This window comes from Pempheris klunzingeri, chromosome 5 (genome assembly GCF_042242105.1).
Source record: "Pempheris klunzingeri isolate RE-2024b chromosome 5, fPemKlu1.hap1, whole genome shotgun sequence".
Classification (NCBI taxonomy): Eukaryota; Metazoa; Chordata; class Actinopteri; order Acropomatiformes; family Pempheridae; genus Pempheris; species Pempheris klunzingeri.
In genome coordinates, this window is record NC_092016.1 from 3,539,265 (window position 1) to 3,562,697 (window position 23,433).

Below are 23,433 nucleotides of genomic sequence, written 5' to 3' on the forward strand. Positions count from 1 at the left end.
AAAACTTTGGTGTAATGTGACGTAGTACGTTACTATGAAAACACATTTTAAAAAACAACAACTATTTAATTATTAAAATAATATTTTCATATTACTTTTTAAAAAATATCAATTGCTGTACAGGAGCTGGATTTATTGGCAGATAGCGTTTATAGATATAATTATTGTTTTTGTATTTAAGCCCAACTCTGTTTTTATCGTTGTTATACTGTATATTTGCATATTATTACTATAGAAATGTATCCCCAATGCTATGGTATTGAATGTATTCTTGTTTTTATTTTTGATGTAATGTGACGTAGTACGTTACTATGAAAACAGTTAAAAAACGATTAACTTTTAAACAAAAACATTTTCATATTACTTAAAAAAATATCAATCGCTGTACAGGGGCGGCAGATAACATATATATATATATATATATATATATATATATATATATATATATATATATATATATATATATATATATATATATACACACACACACACATACAACCCTAACCCTTTAATAATCCCCAGGGGGAATTTGCTTTTTGTTACACACAGCTCCAAAAGAATAAGAATAAACTTCAAACACAAAAGTAAATCAGGTGAGTCCAGAGTCCAGAGTCCTCTCCTCTCTGGTGGAACAGTTTCCCTACTGGGTGAAGTTGGGCAGTGCCTTTGCCATGGTGACATGGTTGAAGACAGAGATAGCAGTGAGTGCACTCAGGTGTAGAGTCTGTACCCGGGCTATGGCGGAGTGGATGACGTCACACGCCGAAGTTGGGTTGGCAGAAAGGAATGTAAACAGTCACCATGACAACATGTGAAAAACTCCCGTGGCAGATAATATGGACGAAGACCAACAGCAAACAGTTCAATGTCCGGGCTGCAGGTGCGCTCCTTGATAGTAACATGAGCAGGACTGCACCACCTGTTGTTCACCAGAACGGCTCCCCTCCTTTCTGCTTACCGCTCCTGGTGCAGTCCCTGTCGGCCCGAACAGTTTGGAAGCCACCGATGGAAACATTGTCATCGGGAATGTCCTGATGCACCCATGTCTCCAAAAAGGACACCAGACTACACTCCCGGTACTCCATCTGACTCCTGGCTAACGCTGCTAGCTCCTCCATCTTGTTTACCAGCGATCTCCCGTTGCCCATAGTAACGATGTGGAGACAGGGTTTATATTTCTTTTCCTCCATACGCCTCCGTTGTCTCCTTCTGGTTTCTCTCCTCCGCTGGTTCTTCTTTCCTCTGCAACCTCGGTGTGTTTTCCTCCACAATTCTTCTGGAATTTGGGAAGATCTCGTGGTCAAGGTGCCAGCAGGTTTCAGAGCGATCAGCTGATCACTCCTGTAGCCAAAACGGCTACCAACTGCTACCAACGGCCACCCGGCAGAGTTAAAGTAGTACTTTCACAGCAAAAAGACGACAAGAGCTCTCTCCACCAGCATGTATTGGAGAGGGAACGTCTTAAAAACATATTACCAGCAAAAAAGGAAAATAAATAATATATATATTATGTATGTATTATAGTGTTAGGATTAGGGTTTAGTATGTAACTTCCTGGAAAGACAGTTTTTTTTAAAATGAAAACTCAAAATGTATGCAGCAGAAGTAGAGATATCCTTACTATTAGTAAAGCCTAAATATTGATTTTAATTGATAAAACATTTGGCTATTATTTTTTCAAATACTGGTCACCTTGACAACATACCAATCAGTGTCGCTTAGCAACCACAACCATCTCGTGGAGCTAATCTTGTGTGCTAATGGTGGTGGATTATCGTTTAACTTTTTCATTAATCAATTCAATTTTTAAAGACCATTCAGAGGAAGAATTTTACAAGAAATCTTTATATTATTATTGCATTTTCACACTAAAATCCACAGGTGGCGCGCTTTGCCTCGTGAACGTGTGTCAACTGACATCCACGTCACTGCCCAGCTGGCTCAGTGCGCATGCGCTGTAAACTTCATTCCCGGAAGTGGTGGGAGAGGCGACTGAAGCGACAGGGAAGAGTGTTTTTTTTTTTTGTTTATTCCGCGTTTCAGAGAGGACAAAGCAGCACGCAGCCTTTTCAAGATGTCGGGATTTGACAACAACCCGTTCGCAGAGGCCGACAGCGACAACCCTTTCAATGTAAGTGCGTGGTTTTAGAGTTTGTAGTTTAGTAGCTAGCAAGGAAACAGTCGAGCCTGGGTGCTGACATATCAGTCGTTAAAAGGTAGCCAGCACGTCAGGAAACTTGTTGGGTGGATGTCGGGGAGGGAACTTCTTCTGCTCTCTCGAAAGCCATTTGGCAAAGAAACATGATTGACAGACCTTCAGCCAATCAGCAAGGCTTTGTTTCGAAACAGGGCGGGCTGTCCTGCTAGTTTAGTTGCAGGAAGTTAAACTGTAGCCAACTAGGAATGTGTGTCAAACCTTTTTTAGCCACTTTAGACGTGTGATTACTCCATTTGTGTCATTATGTGTGTTTTCTAATACTGTTGGGCGTGATTTAATAACATTTCCTAGTCCTGCAATGTGCCCATACTCACTTTACTGTACCTCCATTGGTGCTGCTGGTTTGCATTTTGAAAAGGCTTTAAAAAAAGCTCTGTTACTTCATTGTCTTTCTGTCCTGAAAATGTATTGAATCCAGATAGCTTAGCTTGGTTAGTATTGTTCAGAGCTTGGCCATCTAACACTTGTTGTTTCCATGCAAGTGTCTGACCTACAGATGAAGGTGTGGACTTTCCTCTGATTCACCATTTTGAAACGCGCTGCAATCCTTGAGATTTATTGTCATGCATCTATTGTCCTCACATTTAAGAGCCAGGATGCTTTCCAGACTAAACACATTTGATTTGCACTTAGTTTATTATTGCTTACATTACATCAACATGAGTCTTTAACTCCAGTCATGGGATATTGTACATTCATAAAGTTTCAACATAGATATGTCTAAGTATTTATACACATTTACATATATGTTTGGATATATACACATACCATAATAATAATAATAATAATAATAGCTTGGATTTTTAAAAAAATGTTTTTAAAACCTGTTGTTTGGTTTAAAAGGATGTGACCTATGTTTTTTCTTCGTAGCCGAAAAGCCGTAAACATATCAGCCTACTTTCCTGCTGCAGTCATGAAGCTCCATCTTTTCTTTCTCATTACGTAAAGTAGCTTAAGTCGAAAGGCACCGCTCCCCGTTTACTACTCTACTTTGATAGGAGCGAAGGAAGCACGGCGTTTGGGTCATTCCTCAGATAAATGGGAAGGGGCTGACATTCAGGGTGAATCACTCCAGACAGTTTATAATATGTGACTTAGCCAGTGCTAAGGACACCATGCATGCAGAGCCTTTGAACGCCATGTAAGATAAGATCTAATCTACCACATTTAGTCTGTATGTGGTTTATATGATATGTTTATATGTTAATATTATCAGATAAAAAACTATTGATGATATTAGATCCTTTAAAACCACAATTGCCTCCTTTGCCAAATACAAAATAGAGGAATTAAGCTTTTTTGTAAACAACAAATTCATGCATACAGGACAGCCAGGACTCGTACAGTATAACATATTTACATATATCTCAAAATGGAGAATAAGGAAAAGCTTTTATGATTTCAGTGATGTTATATGATGCAGTCACTTCATTAAATCATGACGTTGGTGGTGATCACAGTTTGTTTGCTGGGTGTGGAAGTGGCAGAATAAATAACCTAGTAGCAGCTGAATATGTTGCTTCTACTGTACTGCTGCAGTTCACTATCAACTGGTTATAGTCTGACAAGCCTGCAGTTTGAAATATTTACCATGTAGACAAACTTTTGAAAGAATTTCAGAAGGACAACATTGAATAATAATTCAGATTGTGCACCCTTTGTGACCTTGAAGTTAAACGTAGCCTGCTTTCTCCCCCCAATCATCTAAAGTGTGCTTTTATGACCTTGTACGTCTGCAATATGAGCAGTGAGTAAAGTCTGTGCAGTAACAACATTGAATTGCAGTTATGAAATGGGTAAAACAGCCACACCTAAGCAATCAGTGGTTATGACAGCAAGTCATATTTCCCAGCACAGAAACATTAAGGTCAGAATATCATTCTGATTCTATAACAAATGTATTTTTACTCTCTTTTAGCACAGAACTTTTCAGACCAGTATAAAACGTCTCATCAGTATCATTTGAGACATCATGTCGTCTTGTTTTGGCTCGCCGCAGGTTGCAGTTGTCATTTCAGAGTGGTTTAGTGGTGGGTGTCATCAATCTGGTCATATGCTGCATCATCGAAACACACAGAGACACAGGCATCCTCCCAGTTGTGACTCAGCATAGGCAGCAGTGATTAGCAAAGAGCTCCCTCTTAAGATACATCCTCTATAATTTAAAGGTCCCATATTCTACTATTTTCTATTCTACTCAAGTTCATATTTGTATTGTATGTTATATTTGTATCTTACCAGAGGAAGTTTGCATGGTTTAATGTTCAAAAAAGACATTTTTCCCATAGAGAAAGAGGCTGTTGCAGCCGTTTTCAGCCTCTGTCTAAACGTTCAGTTTTAGAAGAACAGGAGAATCTGCTGCTTTGTGTTTGCCTTTGACATCTTCATGTTAGCTGGCTTTAGTGAGGACAAAAACAATGGCGTTCAAGAGGTCTTCATATGGCGGGGTCAGTCGGCCTGCTGAGGGGCCAGAGGAGGTCACATGATCAACCGATCCACTTATGACATCATAAGGGGAGTCAAATCTAAGCGGCATGTTTTCACACATTTACACATTTACTGAAAGATGGAGCGTGAGAAAAAGAGAGAGGACGGTCTTTACTTTTCGATTTCATATCATGATTAATGTTAAAGTTAAAATCGTTTTTTAATTTTCAAACATTGTCCTGTTTCAAACTATAAATTCATAAAATGTATCGATAAAATTGATTTATCGCCCACCTCTAGTGAAATATTGGGCTTTTTGTTGTTGTTGTTTTTTAATCCGTCTATTTGATATTTGATAACCACTAATAAACAAAACTCTTGGTGTAGGAGCAGGCCAACATTGACTTTGGGCTAGTAGATCTCTGACCGTGAGCCTGAAATAGTCTTAAAGGACGTGATTAGTTGTGTTTTTGAACTCTTCATTGAGTCACATCTCCCATATTATGTCCCTCCCATGAGCAGTAAAGGAGTGAAACGTTTCCTGCTGGGAAAGTGCACAGGTGTGCCATAAGCAGATAAGCTACGACTAAAGTTGCACTTTTAATCACAAGGCCGGTGAGTGACGTGTTTGGTTATCATGTACGGTTGTTATTCTTTCCTCTTACATTTAAAGGAGAACTAGATACAGTTTATACAAGTAGTTTTGGTAGTTGTTAGTGCGGTTAAGCTTTGAGAGAATTTTAGTTTTATTGTATGACACAAAAATCCTACAATACCCACAATCCACTCTGCTGCCTTTCCCATTAAAACCACTGCACAGGTGACAGGTGCTGTGTTGTGTGGACTGGTGCTGCAACAGTTTTCCTTATCGCTTAATGTGCAGGTTATTTTCTCCATGAATTGATTGATAATTTTATCTCTGTTATATCAGAAATATTGAAAAAAAAAGTGGCCTATAATTTCTCACAGCTGAAGATTCCGAGTTTAGTATTAATTATATTATATATTATTATTATTATATTATTAAGAGTTTACTGTCCAATATGATGAAGAAAAGCAGCAATTAAATTTGAGAAGCTGGGACCAGCAAATGTCTTTGACTAAAAGATTAATGATAATCAAAATTACATTATATGTTTTCGTCTTATAACCTTTTATTCTATTAAAATTGCTCCACTGTAAATATACATTTAAGTGAAAGATGTGTTTGTAGTTTTATTTGTCGACTGGTATTATAATGGTCATTAAATTCTTGAATACCATGGGATGATTATTTATGCTGCAGACTGTTTATCAGGGAATTTGAAAAATGTCTGGGAGTAACTCTCACTCCCTGGTACTCCGGGAACATCACGGCCTATTGGATCATTTACACAACATGCATTTTTGTTCATTATATCAGTTATCTGTCTTGTTTAGTCTATAAAATGTCACAAATGGTGAAAAGTGATCGTCACAGTTTCCCACAACACAAGATAACATTTTCAAATGTCTAGTTTTGTCCAAACAACAGTCCAAAACCAAAAAATGTTCAGTTTACTTCTATTCTTCTTACTTACTTCTTACTTCCAAGAGGAAAAGCAGCAAGTCCAGAGAATGTTGGCATTATTCATTAAAAACAAACCTAAAACAACGAATCAGTAATCACAATTCTTTCTGGTTAATGTCCTCTTAATCAATTAATCAGCTCATAATTGCAGCGTTAATTATTAGGAACCTTTTGCACACGCTTTTCAGCTGGAAAATGGTGTTAAAAATCTATCCCATGAAGCACACAGTGTTTTAAATTATTTTGATTTAGTTTTTGCTTTGCAGAATCTACTTTTGTCTTTCTTTCACTTCATCTCTTTCTCTTATCAGTTAGAAAAAACGTTTAAACTATTTGTGAGGTCTTCGATGGTTTAAAAACCACTAGACTCCAGTAATATTTACCAGTGGTGTGTGCCAGACTCCTGTTAAGAAACCAGTTCTTCCCTGGTAATGATTCATCAGGACCTTCAGAGGTTGTTGCAACAGTAGCTGGTTGTTATTGTACAGGATTTCATTTTATGACTTGGTCAAAGACTCGAACCGTCTTCACCGTCTGGGCTGACTTTTTTTTTAAGGTTTACCTTCAGTGTTTCAGGAAATTAAAGTTCCTAAGGATGAATTCCTCTGAAAATAAGATAAATAGCAGTAAAAATGTTTTGTGTGAGTGTTTTCCAGAGGTTAAAAACAAACACTTGAGGTTAGAGAGCATTTAACACACAGTTTGGGGTTTATACAGGTTTCATACAAAGTCCTTAAAGTTTGGAAAAGGCTTAGTTTTGTGCTTGAATTTGAATGTACTCCTTAAAAAGTGCTTTATTTTCAATATAATCTGGTGTTTCATCTACACAGTGTTCATATGTGCAATGAAATGATTCCATTATTGTATTTGTTTGTTGTAATAGTGTTTATTAATAATTCAACACTAACAATTTAGATGAAATGACGAAGGCTTCGAATCAGTGCATTTTGTGGTTTAGGGAGCATTTTTAATGAGTGAAAAGTGCTTCGATTTCTGCTTCTATTTTCAATAAAATGCCAAGAAACAAACACCAAACCCCACCTGGTGCTGCCCTAATGGTCAACGGTCTGTCCTTGGACTTGTAATGTCCCCAGTATGCAGCAATACTCTTGTATTAATGTCTTTGAGCAACACTACCAACAGAGCACGAGGGAATTAAAGCACTTGGATTCTGAATGGATGTAGTTAAAGTGATCTGGTTCCTGTACTTATATGTGTTGTGTTGTTTTCCAGAACCCTGCGATCACACAAGTGACCAACTCTGGCATCGTACCAGTTGACCAGTACAACCCTTTCCCTGCAAACACCACAGTAAGACATCAGGAACATTTTCCCCGTTTGCCTGTTTGTCCTCATCTACCTTCAACCTGAATGTCCTCTTACATTTCTTTTTTATTTCCCACATTTCTCCTCTTATTTGTCCTTGCTGGCCATCCACTACTTGCTTTTTTCCCACCTATATGTTTTGTTCTTCTTCTTTATCTCCTCCTATTGTTGCTTCCTCGAATTATGTTTTCAGATTTCTGTCCATCTAACCGTATGTTCTCCTTTTAATGCTTTTTAACTTCATATCTCAACAATGCAACGAGGGCATTTCTTAAAATTTTGTACAAACTTCCACTTGGATTCAAGGACGAAATGATTATATTTTAGTGGTCAAAGGTCACTGTTACCTCATTAAAACTTCCGCGCTAATTATGACATTCATTAATTATGACTTTCACACAAAATGTCTAATAGCATGAACTGATGAAGTGATGACGCTTTAAGGTTAAAGGTCGTCATAATGTCGTCTGCACAAACACATTTCTGGGTGTTATTCAACGCCATAACTCGGGAACAGACGGCCATATTTCACATTTATACGGATATACGGATACTGAATCAGTGACACTGATCTTTGGTCTGGACAGACGTGGGTGTAAACTGCAAGTTGAGGCAGTAATTCTGGTCTTTTCCTCGTCCTTCCCATCCTCTTGCTTCCACTTACTCTCCTTTAACTCTCATCTCCTTGTCTTCCATCATTTTCCTGTTTGTTTTGCTCCTCTTGGTCTTGTCGTCTCTTTCTTTTTTCCCCACATAATCACGTTAAATGTTTTCTCATCATTATCAGGACAGTCTGGCCACTCATACCACTCCAGCCTCCACCATACCCTACCAGCCCGCCGTGTTACAGCCGTCTACAGAGCCCAGTCCCCAGGTGAGTCAGCCACACTGAACTCTCTCTGTCTGTCAAACCCTCCGCTCACCTGCTGCCACAGAAAAACTACTGTGTTGAAGAAAACCGATGGACAGAGTAGTATATGTTTTATCGGACCTCAAGATGAACCCAAAAGGATGTAAAGTAAACGTAGAGAGTGTAAACACGTCTGCCCCTGGTTCAGTATATCAAACCACCTGTTGGTCTCCTCAGATTGCAGCTGCCACTTGAGACTGGACTGGTGACTGCACAAACATCCACTCAGTTTACATGATGTTATAATGAGCCTCTTTGTCTCACTGGTAATCTTAGGAATATTCACGAATGGCACCACAGATCACCTGTGTCCTTCTGCCAAGTCAGACATGAGTGATGATGATCATGAATATGTATCTTTGGCCTTACGCACAGTGTCACAGCCTTTTAAAAACACATGCATGTCTTTATAAACACACGTGAAACCTTAGAATTGTGCTTAGAATGGCTGTTGACGTCTGCTTTTAGCTTCTGCGATAGCTCACAGTGGCCTTACCCTACCGTAGATGTCATATATAAATATAATGCAAGCTGATATGTGTAGTGAATCATTTTTGCATTGTTGCCTTGCAATGCGTGTGACGTCCTGTCGTATCTGTAGTATTTGCATGTACTGTGAAACTCCCGAGAGTTGCCGATGTGTCTCTGCACTCATGTCACCGAGATAAATTTCCTTCCATTCGATGCGTTTGTTGAGTAAAGTCTTTCTCACTCTCTCCTCTTCCAGGCGACCGCCGCTGCAGCTCAGGCCAATCTGCTGAGGCAGCAGGAGGAGCTGGAGAGAAAAGCTGCCGAGCTGGACCGCAGGGAGCATGAGCTACAGAGCAGAGGCCCGAGAGGTCATTACAGGCAAAACCTCTCCTCACTGCAGCACGACTCCCTGAGACTGGAAAACAATATGCAATGTGTCAGAAGGGGGGATATAAAAGCATTCTTTTATATCTCCCCTCATTATCAGGTCTACAAAGGATCATGAACTCACCCAAAAGACGTGCTTTTCATGATACGAGGGCCTCCGTGTGCGTTTTGTCCGACTATATTGATCGACACATTATTACAAAACAGTGTCAAGTTACTTATTGAGCAAAAAATACCAAACATTTGCAGGTTACAGCATCTCAAATACAAAGCTTTTCTTCTGTTTCTTTAGTTTTAACGTCACTTCATCATTTTAGGATTAACGTTTCATTATATTCGTCATTCAAAAAAAAAAAAAAAAACAGAATGATTGATTAAAAAAAAAACTACAGTAATTTTATTGGAGTGTAATGCACAGATGTGTATGTGTTTGACCAAATGGAGGATATAGTATGCAGATGTTTGAGTCTTATGTAACTGCTGCAATGGCTGCTTCAAAGTAAACTGTATTTATCCGGCAGCGTGAGAAATCTGCCAGCAGTGTTTGTCTACATGCTTGCTTGTATTGTGTTTGTACTGCTAAAGTGTAATATGATATTCCTTAATTCACAGAGGTGGGATTTTTTTTTATCCATAATTACTTACTTACAGTATCTTGTTGTCAGCATGCCCCCAGTTTGTAGGAGCCGGCAGGAGTCCGGACACAGACACCAAGCAATATATTACACTGCTGTGGATGGGGGCAGCAGGAAAATGTATTTCAGCCACCTAAAAAAAACCTTGAAATGAGTTTAAGTACACGTTAAATTTAGAAGATTGCTGCTTCGATTGCTTTACATCGCCGTCAGACAGCCCTTTCAGATGGAACTGAAGACGTTCTCTCTTTCCCTTTCTTTGCTTCAAAGCCACCAGACTACATTGACAAAAACTGTAATTTTACCTCACAGAACACAGAACAGTTCACTGTGATGCTGCTGCCTCGATTGAAGAACTAACAGGTTAGTTAAGAACAGTTCAGATCTGAACTAACCATTTAAAACACCAACGTTACTCAATAACACAACTAAACTAACCGATCGAGGGAGCAGTGGATTCAGCAACTCCTGTGTTCTCCAAGGTAAAATGACTGTTTTTGTCAATGGAGTTTGGTAGCTTTGAAGTGAGTTAAGAGAAACAGCTTCCTAACAGCTATGTAAAGCAGTTAGCACTTAAACTGGGACTTTTTTTTAAAAAGGTGGCTAAAATAAATTTTTCTGCTGTCTGTGCTGGGACTCCTGCCTTCTCCAAACTGGGGGCATGCAAAAAGCAATCTACTGTAAGTAATACACTATTGATAAGCACTTCATACAACTGCACTTCAAATAGTCCCTCACTATCCCTTTAAGGTATGAGAGAAGCTCTTCCTTCCTAACAGGGTAGCTGTTGTCTCTTGTTTTAGCAGGTAAAGAGAACAACTGGCCTCCACTTCCCAAGAGCTTCCCCATCAAGCCGTGCTTCTATCAGGACTTCTCAGAGGAAATCCCCCCCGAGTCCCAGAGAGTCTGCAAGATGTTGTACTATCTCTGGATGTGTAAGTGCATTCAAATGATGGGTTTTTACAGTTTTATGTTTTATGTACAACATTTTTGTGTTCTAGCATTTTTACTTTTGTATACAGAGAATAGTACTAGGCGTGAAATATGAACTCTTTTTTCTGAAATATATTAATACCAAACCACCAGCATGTGTTGTGTGTTAATAACCAGAACTTGTATGCACATTAACACTGATACTGTTACCTGAACTATGGATCATTTCATATTTAAGAATACTCTTTTTCCTTTGCACAGACCTCATTCACTTAGTTTATGACTAACTCTTCCTGATTTGTGACACGTCTTCTTTTTAGTTTTATATAATTCTGCGTTTTGCATGTTGCTTGATACCACACCTTGTAATGTCAGTTCAGTTAGAGGTCTGCTGCTGATACTATTAGTAGGATTATTATCACCGACTGTTCTCTCTCTTCATTGTTTCTGCAGTCAACTGTGTCACTCTGTTCCTCAACCTGCTGGCGTGCTTGGCTTACTTCACCACTAAATCGACCTACATTGTGGATTTAGCCTTCTCCGTTCTCTGGCTCATCCTCTTCACTCCCTGCTCCTTCCTCTGCTGGTACCGGCCCATCTACAAGGCCTTCAAGTGAGTCTCCCTTCATAAGCCACACTCTGCTAGTGAAAATCTGTCTGTGTAGCCTTTGCAACACCCTGGTTGACTTATTTAGACATCAGAAATAAGTACGTTGGCTGCAACTAGAGATTATTCCATTGACATCCATCTGCCGATTACTTTCTCAATTAATCGATTAGTTTTGTTTTGTTGTTTTGTATAAAATGTCAGAAAATTGTGAAAAATGTCAATCAGTATTTCCCAAAGCTAAAGTTGACTCCCTTCAATGTCCACAACCAGAGATTCAGTTTACTGCCATAAAGGAGTAAAAAAAATCTAATTCGTGAAGCCGGAATCAGAGAATTTTGACTTTTTTTCTTAAAAAAAAATATTAACCATATTAATCAATTATCAAAATAGTTGGCGATCATTTTGATAGATGCCAACTTATCGATTATTGCTGCTGTAATCAGTATAATAAACCTTCCCTGTTCCTTCAATGGGAAATCAGTACGATATAACCGTGAGAAGAGATCTTGTAACATGTTTTCTCTTTCTCATTTTTAGGACTGACAGCTCCTTCAGCTTCTTCTTCTTCTTCTTTGTGTTTTTCTGCCAAGTGGTGGTCTTCATCGTCCAGGCTGTGGGCCTCCCCCACTGGGGGACCAGGTGAGTCACACGCTTGACGTTATTTTGGCGTGTGAAACAAAGGGCAAATGGTTTGAGGAGTGTCCTCGGTGATGGCTGATACCAGTAGCTTTATGTCTGATGTTTACACTGTATACAGCATGTTTAGATTTGTGATTGACGGTAATGGTACGTTAAATAAACTGTTTTTCAAGACTGTAAAGAATATAGTTTATTAAATGTAACTGGGTTATTGCAAACACTTGTGGCTCTTTGCCTCTAGTATCAGACACACTATCAGGGAGTTGGCCTAAAAGCTGCTGCCCCCCCCCTTTTCTCACTTTCTGCATCTCTTCTGACAGAGACTTTTCATCCTTCAGCCTCTAGCCTGCTGCCTGTCTGTCTGCTGGTAACTCTGTAAGTTTCTGCTGCTCGGCGTCTCTGCTACGTTCTGCCGTTCTCTCTCCTCTTGTTGTGTCCTCAGAAACTTCGCACATATCAGCTAGGTGGTAAACTGATGGGCTTTCCAGACTACATGTGCTGGTTTTACTTTATACAGTAGTGATGCCAACAGTGTCTAATACATTGTCACCATTTTCAGTGCTGCTGGTTCACTGAGAGACCAAACAGGAGCTGTTCTCTGTGGTGTGCATACAGACCCTTCACTTCAGCTTTTCCATTTTATAACGACACTTTTCATTTCATCACGGCACAAATTAGACGCAGTCTTTTTTGCAGATGAGATTCACGAAGCAGAACAATTTTAACAACATGTTGTGAAAACACACACAAAGGCAGTGTTAGGATCTTAACATGAAAATGTGACCACACTTGTGTAAATTTGGTAATTTGATATTTTAGAGCATTCATGTTGTTATAATACCACTTTTATTATGTCCATCCAACAAACAGCAGTGATTATCAGTCATGATTAGTGACCTTCGTTCTGCCTCTTGTTGTATTTTCTCAGCTTTTCACGCTGCTTCTTTAACACATTCTTCTTCTCTCCTTAAATATAACCCAACTCTTGTCTAGAATAAACTTAAAGACACACCTCTTTAAGAGGCCTTACCCCTAATTGAACTGTTTCCCTGGAAACTGTACTCCGCTTTATGCTAGTTTTTAGGCCGTGTTCTTAAATGTTGTTGCTTTTAAATGTCTTATGTTTTATTTTATCTGTAGCACTTTGAGATTTGTAAAGTGCATTATGAATAAAATGTATTATTATTATTAGAATACTTGGATGCTGCACAGAAAGTACCTGTATACAAATGTTTCAGACTAATGTCTCACCTGAAAATGAATAATGTTTGTTGTTTTGGCTCCAGTGGTTGGATCAATGCCTGCAGCATGATCGCCGAAAACAAGGCAGTGGGAGCCATCATGATCATAGTGGCCATCCTCTTCACCATGTGCGCTGTGATTTCGATCATCCTGCTCAAGATGGTGAGAGTTTATTCACTTTTCTTAATATTTTCATATCTAACTTGTGAGAGTGACAAAACTGGCGTTTGCATGCAGAAATCAGAAGGATTTCAGAGGAGAGAGTTTGATCATTGACCCTTTTTAGTTAGTTGAGTGTCTTTTAGTGGTTACAAATCCTTAAAAGGGTAGTCATTTTAAACCTGTGCCCTATTTTTACATGTTTTGGATTGAACTGAATGGCTTGGGAGTATGAAAATTGTTGTAACTGGTGGGTTTGGCTCAGCTGGCAGCTACAAATAGGCTGCGACGGCTGTGGAAAGGATCCCTGCAGACATAGACCTGTAAGATTAAAGCAGAAACAGCCGTCATATCACTCTCGTCAAAGCCACCAGACTCCATTGACAAAAACAGTGATTTTACCTCCAAGGACACAGTAGTTGCTGGTTTACTGCTGCCTCGATCAGCTAGTTTGTGTTAAATGACCAAAGTCAAAGCAACCAGACCAGCAACTCCTGTCTTCCTACAGGTTCCTGCAGGTCTATCTCTGTAGGGACCCTTTCCATAATGTTGTCACTTAAAATAACACTCTGCTGCCATCTGAGGTGATCTACTGGACCAGTTCCAAAACCACCAAATACCTACCAGAACCTAAAATAGGTGAAAATATCAAAGTTATCCTTTGATTATTACTGAAGCCAAACCTTGTTTTTGTAGTAGTTTTATGGAATGTTTTGCCTTTTCACATCTCCCGCATCTGTTATTCTGATTCATGTGGTCAATCAAAGCATAAATACTTAATTGATTATTGATCCTCATCAGTAGTGGAATTACAGCTTTGACTATTTTTTCTGCAGCTACAGATCGAGTGTTTAAATCAGACCACAGATAAGGAAACAAAGAGTCAACGAGGCAAAGTAACATTTGCTTTTCTGAGATAAGGAACAAAATCCTGTCTGCCTCAAATCTTCACCCAGTGTGGCTGTATTATTGATTGTACTGTTGTGCTACATACAAAGTTATTATAGTGAACCAAACCTAAAACTAGGTGTGAAAAAACATTTAAGTAAAACAAGAAAATATTGTGTATTTTAAAATGAACTAAAATGAAATAGAAATATGCAGGAAATGTCTTTTAGTTTTAGTCTGTTATCTGAGACCTTCACATAATGTAGCGTTTGGACGGTAATACCAACCCTGACCTTCTTAAATCTGCCTCCGATAAATACCCTCCATATTATAAAAATAATAAACTACATCTTAAAATAATAAAAACTAAACTGGAACAGTTGAACCCGCTCTGGAAACTCACTGAAACTAAACTGAACTGGAAACAAAAACTTAAAAACAAACTAGAAATAAAAAAATAATGTTTTAACTCCGTCTGTGTTTGACATTTGCTCATCATGTCTGTCCCTTTAGGTCCACAGCATGTACCGCCGCACCGGGGCCAGCTTCCAGAAGGCCCAGCAGGAGTTCTCGCAGGGCGTCTTCACCAGCAAAACCTTCCAAACAGCTGCTGCTGGTGCGGCGTCCTCCGCCGCCCAGGGCGCCCTCCAGGGGAACTAATGGTAGGCCGAGCCAACCGGCGCTCCACCTAACAGGTCATGGTCTATATGTTATCAGGTCTGGACGAATCAGGAAGTTTAGGTTCAGTGGGAACCAAAGCAGCAGGAAGTTGGTGTGACTCTGGGAACAGCTTCCTCCTCTTGGAGCCAGCAGCTGCAAATTCTAGTCCAACCTCTTGACATATAGACCCTGAGCTGGGTGAGGCCACACCACTGGCCTCCCTCCCCTCACCCCCCCACCCCCCCCACTATCAGCGCACATGTAATTCCCCCACATTAACTTTGCTTTTCACATGCAGCGTGTCTCCTGCAGGGTGACTTCGTCTGGCTCTGTTTGGGTGTAAAAAGCAGTCGAGGGGGCCGTCACACAGCAAGTGCATTCTGGGGTGGGAAGCATGAATGAAGTTGACTGATGGCTAATTCAGCGCCTGGCTTTGTACATTTTGCGTGCACTTTCTGCCGATGCTCTTCTGTGTGAGTGTGACTGTGTAATAGTGTGTGTGTGTGTGTGTGTGTGTGTGTGATGCTGATCACATGTGGGATTCATGTGGATGCAGTGTGCGTTTGTTTCTCCACACTGATGATTGGACCCTGATCCTGTACTATAAATGAGATGAAGTGTTTCTGTTTGTCATTGATTGCCAATTTTTCTGACTGAAAAAAACATTTATGTTTGTTATTGAACCTTTTTTTGGCAAAACATTTTGTTTTTGTGCCGCAGATTTCAGTCTAATAAGGACGAAAAGTAACTGTAATAAGTCATCATTAATTGTAATCTGACTGGCCTTAGATTTTTGGATGTTACTGTATTATTAATTTCAATTCTTCAGTAAGGAAAAATACTGACATCACCCCAATCACTTTCAGATTTGAATGCAGTGTTGTCAGTTTTGAAAACGTGTGCCTTTAACTCGTGTCTGGAACTTTTACTAAGAAAAGTGTTGGATATACTGTATATTTTGTAATTCAAAGTGTTGTCCTTCAGTCAATTTCAAGCAAATTAAATTTGCTTCAACTTGAATTTAATTTACAGAGAGAATATAATAAGCTTTCAATGAATTTCAAGTGTTTTTGTCATTATCATTAAATTAGTTTACGAAGCAGCTTCATCCACATCACTTGCTTTGCTTAAGAATGGTTTCTAAGGAAACCAAAGCAATACTCACTAAAAGTTTTGCTAATAATAACATTTCTACTTTTCTTTTATATATAATTTTTCATATTTACTCAAAGTAAACTGATGCCAATTCATCCAGACTGCCTTACAGGGCTTCAGCCAACACAGGAGGCTTATTTTTCATGAAGACCAACAGTGTATTTGATGTGTTCAGCCAGTGGGAAACTTTAGGAAAAGTCAGAGAAGATCTCGAGGTGTGAAAGGAGCCGAATCCCACGTTCCCCTGACGTGCATCTGATTGGTAATTTCTACTAACTCGCCATAACTTGAGACCCAGTGTCTCCACATGACCAGTATGCAGGTATTGAATCTCAAAAGTCTTCCCTTGCACCTCCCTCAGACGACCGCCAGTCTCTAAATTATTTGTGAACTGATGTATATTTTCTATGTGATTTCTTGTGTTGAGAAACATGCGTATGTGTGTTTATTTGATGTACTGTTTGAAACCTCAGCTCGGACGTAACATGCTGTATATTGGCATTCCTAAAGAACAACTGCAAACTCAAGATAATGTGTGTGATTTTCTTTCATAGTGCTTTAACTTAAGGCTCAATCTCACATCCATTACAAGAGTTCTGTATGCATTGTTTTAACAGAACAGAATTTAGTGCCTTTTTGTATTTCAATATTGAATATAGCATCTAATAAAATGCTTTGCTTTCATTTAAAGCTGTCATTGTTTTATTCTTTTAAAGAAAAACCCTTATCAGGATGTTTCACAGAAGAGTAGAGGACGTGATGCTTTTAATATAACTTTGTCTCAGACAGTATTTAATCACTATTTAATGCTTTTTTTCTCCATCAGTCTGTGAACTTTGCCTTAAGCAAACAGTTGATTCCAGTTACTTGGATGTGATTTTTTTTTTTTTTTTACCACTGAATCATGTCATGAAACTGGCTTAAAACTTTCTCACAAACTCATTTTAATGTAGCAGTTTACAGATCCTCCACAAGGATTTCCTGCCAGAAATGGAAAGCAGAAAAAAAATCATTAATCTTTACTTTTTTTTGTGAATTACTGAATAATCAAATTTTTTTTTTTTTTTTACATATTTTGGGTTTGAAATGACAGGTAGGTATAAAAAGCTTTAGAAGTGGTCCAGTAGATGCACAACTGAGCTACTGCACCCAAAGTGTTTGATTTTGCCTCCGACGAGCTCAGATTGTTATTTGTGGTGTTCGACAACATGACAGAAAGGATCCCTGCAGAGACGGACCTGTGAGAACCACAATCAGCAGTTATATCACTCGCTTCAAAGTCACCAAACTCCATTGACAAAAACGGTAATTTTACCTCACAGATCATGGGAGATGTTGGATCACCACTGCCTGATCGGTTACTTTGTGTTTTTGTATTTTACGTAATACTCCTGATGTCAGTGAGAAAATGCAGTTTGGTAATCCAACACCAAAGTCACATAATGACAACAAACTAAGTGATGGAGGGAGCAGTAGAACAGAAACTCCCATGTTCTGCAATGTAAAATTACTGCTTTTTTTAGTGGAGTTCTGTGGTTCTGACTCTTACAGGTCTATCTTTATTCTTTCCATAATGTTTTACATTTCCAATAATAATCTGAGTGTGTCAGAGGCAAAAACAGTCACCTTTAGTGGACCTGCTTTGATCAGATGCTGTTGCTGCTTAGCCACAACATTTAAATCCGGTGAAGTAATACTGAAGCACAGCACAGTCGTCAATAGCTGTAGGAAAGTTTCTCATCTTTGACTGAGACTTTTTTGAGACACATCAGTTTCCTCCTCCTCTCTATTTTTAGAAGGACAGAGGAGATCAGACCTTTGTGACCACACTGTGTCTGCAGTCAACCTGACAGTCTGTGGGGAATCTGCTGTCTGTCTGTCTGTCTGTCTGTCTGGCACTCTGAATAACTGCAGCCTCTTCCCATTGAGCAGACAGGGCAGCCACCTGAGCTCACAGGTGTGCAGTTTCACCCTTCTCTAGACAGTTACATAAAAGGTTAGTTCTAATTTATGACAAACGTGATAAATTATTAGTTTTTATTTCTCAGTTAAGGTTCCCTCTTTATTAGTGCCTGTTAAACAGAAAAGAAACTGCAGTGTTGCTGAGCTGGTGCCGGTGATAGAGACAGGGGAAGGTCACGTCTCGCTGGCTTATCCTGAGCACACTAATTACCCAACCATCTAATTACCAACACCTGGGCTTCCCCGACAGACCAGCTAAAGCCTGATGATTGATGTGAAGTGGGAATCCTCCCACTGGCCATCCTTCCTTCACAGGACATGACTGTTTCCTGGATGAGAGGAGCCTCAGGATGAACAAAGAAGCTGTGTGGCCTCATGTGGATGATTCAGTCCACTGACAGTTTGATCTGCTTGCATGATATGTGAGTTTACTTTGGTTTAAAATGCATTTCTAGCAACCTAAGTAGTTTATTTGTTGTAGTGATTGTGTCAGAAGTGGCAATTTCTTTATTCCTAGATTAACAGTTTGGTTTAAGAAGTTACCTTTGTTGGCTAATCATTGCAGCATCAGATTAATGTCCTTTTATTCTTTTTTTTCCTCTGTCAAACTAGTAAAACTATCTAATCAATGACTGGACTGGATCTCCTGCCTTTGCTCGTGACCTAACAGATGAGCTGTAGAGTTGAAGACAATCCTGGAGGCAAAGTATCTTTAAGAAATTCAGTTTGCCTTCAAAGCTAAATACACTACTCACTAAAAGTTAGGGATATTCAGCTTTCAGGTGAAATTTCAGGATGAACCTAAAATGCATTCTAACCTTTCCAGGTGAACTTAATGTGACCTTCTCTAAACCTTTGAATGCACATGTCCAACTGTTCAGTGTCTCAGTACTTTCTGCACCAGCTGCTGTTCTCTAACAAGAAGCTTAACAGCAACATTCACAACAGGTTTGATCCATGAATCCACCAATACATTTCCTGCTTCAGTTAGAATTGGTATTTAAACAGTCCTCCTCATCCTGCTGTTCACATTCTGACATCATGAGACCAAGACGACACCTAACAGTTGATCAGCAGCACCTCAACACTGGAGGCTTCAAACAGGAAGTCCTCAGACGGAGGTGTTCACTGAGCTTAGAGGGTCACAGAGTGTCATCAGGAGGTTGGAACAGTGATACAGAGACTGGAAGAGTCACAGAAAGGAGAGGAGTGGACGTCCTTTGGCCACGTCCCAATTTATTGAGACACTGAACATGTTTTGTTGTGGTATACCTACCACTGTTGGTAGATTTTCTTTCAATAAATAGTTTAAAATGAATAAAATTACCATTGCATGCTTCTACTTAAATGTCCTACTTTCATGATATAATATCACTGTAGCATTCACTTTTTACATTTTCCATATATTTCACCTGAAAGTCAAATATCCCTACCTTTTAGTGAGTAGTGTATCTGTCATGTGACATGTTTTACAAACCCTCAGGAGCTCTTTGCACATCCTCTGCCTGTATGGCATAAATGACTTGTTTGATGCACGTACAGCTGCAACCTGCTCGTGTTTTTATGTTTGCTTTATAATCTGGAAGATGACACTGTACTTAATGGCACCCAGATTTATAATGAAAGAACAGTGGGTGGGTAGGATTTATTTTATTTTGAAGGGTCAGTTCAGCCAAATGCTGTTTTGTTGCTGATGTTGATGTCTTTGACTTGTAACATGGAATCCACAAGTAAAGGTTTATCTCCAGAACCCTTCTTCTAGATTACCTGAAGACCATCATTGCGTTTCTCCAAAAATCCATTCCCCTCTGCTTCCCTGGGGCTGGTCAGAGTGGTGGCATCAGGCAAAGCCAGATATTTCAGACGTCGTCAATTTCCAGGCCGTATAAGACGTATAATCCCTCCAGCAAGTTCTGGGTCTCCTTCCAGTTGGACGTGTCCAGAATACCTCCACAGACACGCACACAGACGTCCCGATGAGATGTCTGAACCACAGAAGGAGCAGTGACTCAACTTTAAGCTCCTTCCTGATGGATTCCCCAAAAGGATCCCCACCCTCAGGTGCTCGATGGGTTTGTCCATTCCTGTTTTTAGCTTGAACACGAGAATTTAAATCATTGTTACTCATTTAAAACTGACATTTTCATACTTTAATCCACTTGGTTTCACATTCACACTTGTTCACGCAGCATTTTAAGGGTAAAATAATAATGTTTGGTCTGAGGCCCACAGCTTTTATGGGTGATTTAAGACCTCAGGTGTCCAGCAGATGGTGCGGTAGCTGCTGTTTTATAGCTGACATTATCATGATCAAGCAATCTGGTATCAGATCTAAATGATCTAATATACTTGTTTGGAAAACTGTCACAGTTGATGTGATTTGTCTGACTGGAGTGCAACACGGGAGTTGACTGACTGAAAGGTTAAATATTGGAACAGTAGAAACAGACTGTGGCAGGTCTGACTCTTTTCTCAGCCATAACTTGCAGATCTACTGCACCTGAACATCCTCTGACTTGTTGGGAGTCTCGTCTGTTGCCACTAGAGGGAAGCACGGCGGTGGTGTCGGTCGTCTGTGAAGTGAAGTGCTGACTCACTGTCAGAAACCTGCAGCAGTGAGGTATCTTCACTGTGCTGCTGTAGGATGTTACACACCGTCTCTTACAGCTGTCTGTCTGGGGAAAGAAGAAGAAACTAGAGCAAACCCATCAAATCTTATGGGCCACATTAAACTAGTTAACTTTGTCTTAAGTTGAATTCAAGAAGGCAAATCGTGTTTACTATAACGCATGAACCTTTATTTGGGCCTGTTGGTACAAATTAAATCATAATTACAAATAGAAAACATAACTAATAACATGGGCTAAATGAAAATAAAGTATTTACGATCTGCTTTGTGTATAAGTGGGACAGATCTATCTCCTGCCATGCGTTAAATCAGTGATAATTACAATAAAAGGAGGGTTCAGCCCAGCAGAAGTCAGAGTGGACCTCCTTATTATCCCCTCAGTGTGGTGCTGACGGTTTATGCTGAGACGCCCTCTGCTACTCACAGAGACGTGCCAAGCTCAAGGTTAACCAGGAGAAAAGCTGAATGAGGAAGATTTCTCTGAGAAGAAAGAGGCCGTTTTAAGGCCGGTCTGCATTATCTCTGTCTTTATCAGTGTGTCCTGATGAGTGTGCGTGTGTGTGCATAAAAAGAAACACATCAGAGCTCTGGAGAAATTGTCCTTTTAATATGCTTCAGATTATTCTAATAAGTTCTCCACATTCACTGCACGAAGGCGGACTACATTCACACATCATCTGAATCCTAAATGGAGACTGAGGAGGAACAGCAGTGCCTGACTGACGTTGAGAGTCTCCTAATCCTGTGTTACTTATAAATCCTGCTAGACTGTCTGTTCAATCTTCTCCATAAAGTGTCTTGTTGCAGCGTAACAGCTTATTGTTGCGTTCAAGCTGTCCGATTCAGGCTGCCAACACATTAACACTGACACAATGCATTGCTTAAACCACATTTCTTTTTGTTTTTACTCATTTAATGTATGCACAAGACGCAGGGCGGGCTATTGTGCATGAATGTGTATCCTGGAACACATTTACAACAAAAATAACAGAGCGAAAGCTGCTTGACCACTATTAACCTCTGCCTCTTTGTGTTTTTACTATCGTATGGAACATGTAGGATGATTGTACTCATGTCCTTGTTTTTTTTTTCAAGCATAGGTGAGGTGAGACAGGGGACACTTGCTGCATGCATGAAAGTGTGTCAGTGCATTGCAATTCCTGTCGTGACTGCACACTGAGACATACACACTCAGCTGCTGGTTTATTAGGTGCACCCTGATAAAATGGATGCACTCTAATATAACACTGCTATTGAACTGTATTGCATTACTCAAAGAGAAGTTTCTCGTATTCAGCCTTCCTCTTATTTTTTTGTGAAAGCTACGATAAAGAAAATAGAAGCACCAGCCGGTATAGCAGAATAGATTTCAGCTTTATCTGCCTGTTGCATTAGTGTTGGCTGCCAAATAAACATTGAGCTAAGTTTTTTTTTTTTTCATCTTGGGTTGTTTGTAGCTTTAGTTGTGCTAATCTAACTGGTGCTTTATTGTCTACTGTGGAATAATCCAGCACCAACTGTGTCCAGTAAACCCAGTTTAACCAACAGTGCAGGATTTGGCCCCATGCTGGTCCATGTTAAGGGCTAAACTAATCCCAGATAACCTGTGTTGATGGTGGAAATAGATCCCAAAGGAGTAACCAGCAGAGTGAACTCATGTCAGAGGATGAAAACACCAAAAAAAAAAAAAGGTGATACATTTACCCTCACAGAGAGCACCTGACTGGCTAACCTCACCGGGAAACACACCTGGAGAAGTTACACAAAGGTAAGATGGGAGTACATTCAAACAGTATGTCAGACCTGTTCGAGAGGAAAGGCTTCAAGGATGAAGTCTGTGGATTTGGTTGGCCGCTGTATTTTTGGTAAACTGAGTAAAAAGAGGATAATATGCTAACATTAGCATAAATTGTGCATCGTGCTAAGCTAACGTTAGCTTGTTTGTAGCATCATTTAACTTGATTGTCACTTCGGTCGCGTATCGTTCCGTAAGCAAACCACGGTAAGGATGAGTAAAAGCTTTGTTTTTACCTGTTATTATGTAGCAGGTTACATAAATTAAGGTGTTGTATTCATCCCACAGATGTCTTTTCTCAGTCGGGGATGATATAACTCTTATCCGGGGCGACAGTGAAGTTTAAATCCAATATTTTCACAGTGTGTGGATCGATAACGTTAAGATAGCTTAGCTGTAGCAGCTGGAAATAATAGATTTAAACACTGGTTTCATCTCGGGCAAACTTTTGTTGTTTATTTCGGGCTGACAGCCACAAATTAACCTTTTGAAGATAAATAAATGAGTTGAAATGCTTGTAAGCATGAAATAAGTGAGATCATTGGGGCTTATTTGTTAAAATTAAAATGTTTTGGTGATTTGTTTAATGCCTGAGTCACCATAATTATATTTAATGCATTTAAAATAAAAAAATCTAGTATTAAAATCTGCAGCTCAATAATGACACAGAAACGCTCTTATTTTGAAAAGTTCCACCGGAAGTACATCTTTAATATTCTGGCTGACACCTTATTATCTGCCCTCCCTTCCCCTCCCTCACCTCTCAGCATCCTCCTCCCCCCTCCTCCTCCTCCTCACCCCCAGCATACTCGTCCCCTCGCGCACACCGGTAGTTGTC

At 39.6% G+C, this 23,433-nt stretch overlaps 1 protein-coding gene across 2 annotated transcripts; it reads left to right on the forward strand.

Moving 5' to 3' along the window:
* The first annotated feature begins 1,977 nt into the window (after nt 1-1,977).
* scamp2 (secretory carrier membrane protein 2) lies at nt 1,978-16,893 on the forward strand. 2 transcript variants are annotated; one of them, XM_070830707.1, is made up of 10 exons: nt 1,978-2,131; nt 7,428-7,505; nt 8,308-8,394; nt 9,158-9,269; nt 10,727-10,858; nt 11,310-11,469; nt 12,004-12,105; nt 13,392-13,509; nt 14,908-15,056; nt 15,367-16,893. In XM_070830707.1, exons 1-9 carry the CDS (start codon nt 2,075-2,077, stop codon nt 15,052-15,054), a joined length of 993 nt encoding a protein of 330 aa, XP_070686808.1. In that variant the 5' UTR covers nt 1,978-2,074; the 3' UTR covers nt 15,055-15,056; nt 15,367-16,893. The 2 variants fall into 2 exon arrangements, with proteins under 2 accessions (XP_070686808.1, XP_070686807.1); XM_070830706.1 differs by having other exon boundaries at nt 14,908-16,893.
* Nucleotides 16,894-23,433: the final 6,540 nt, after the last annotated feature.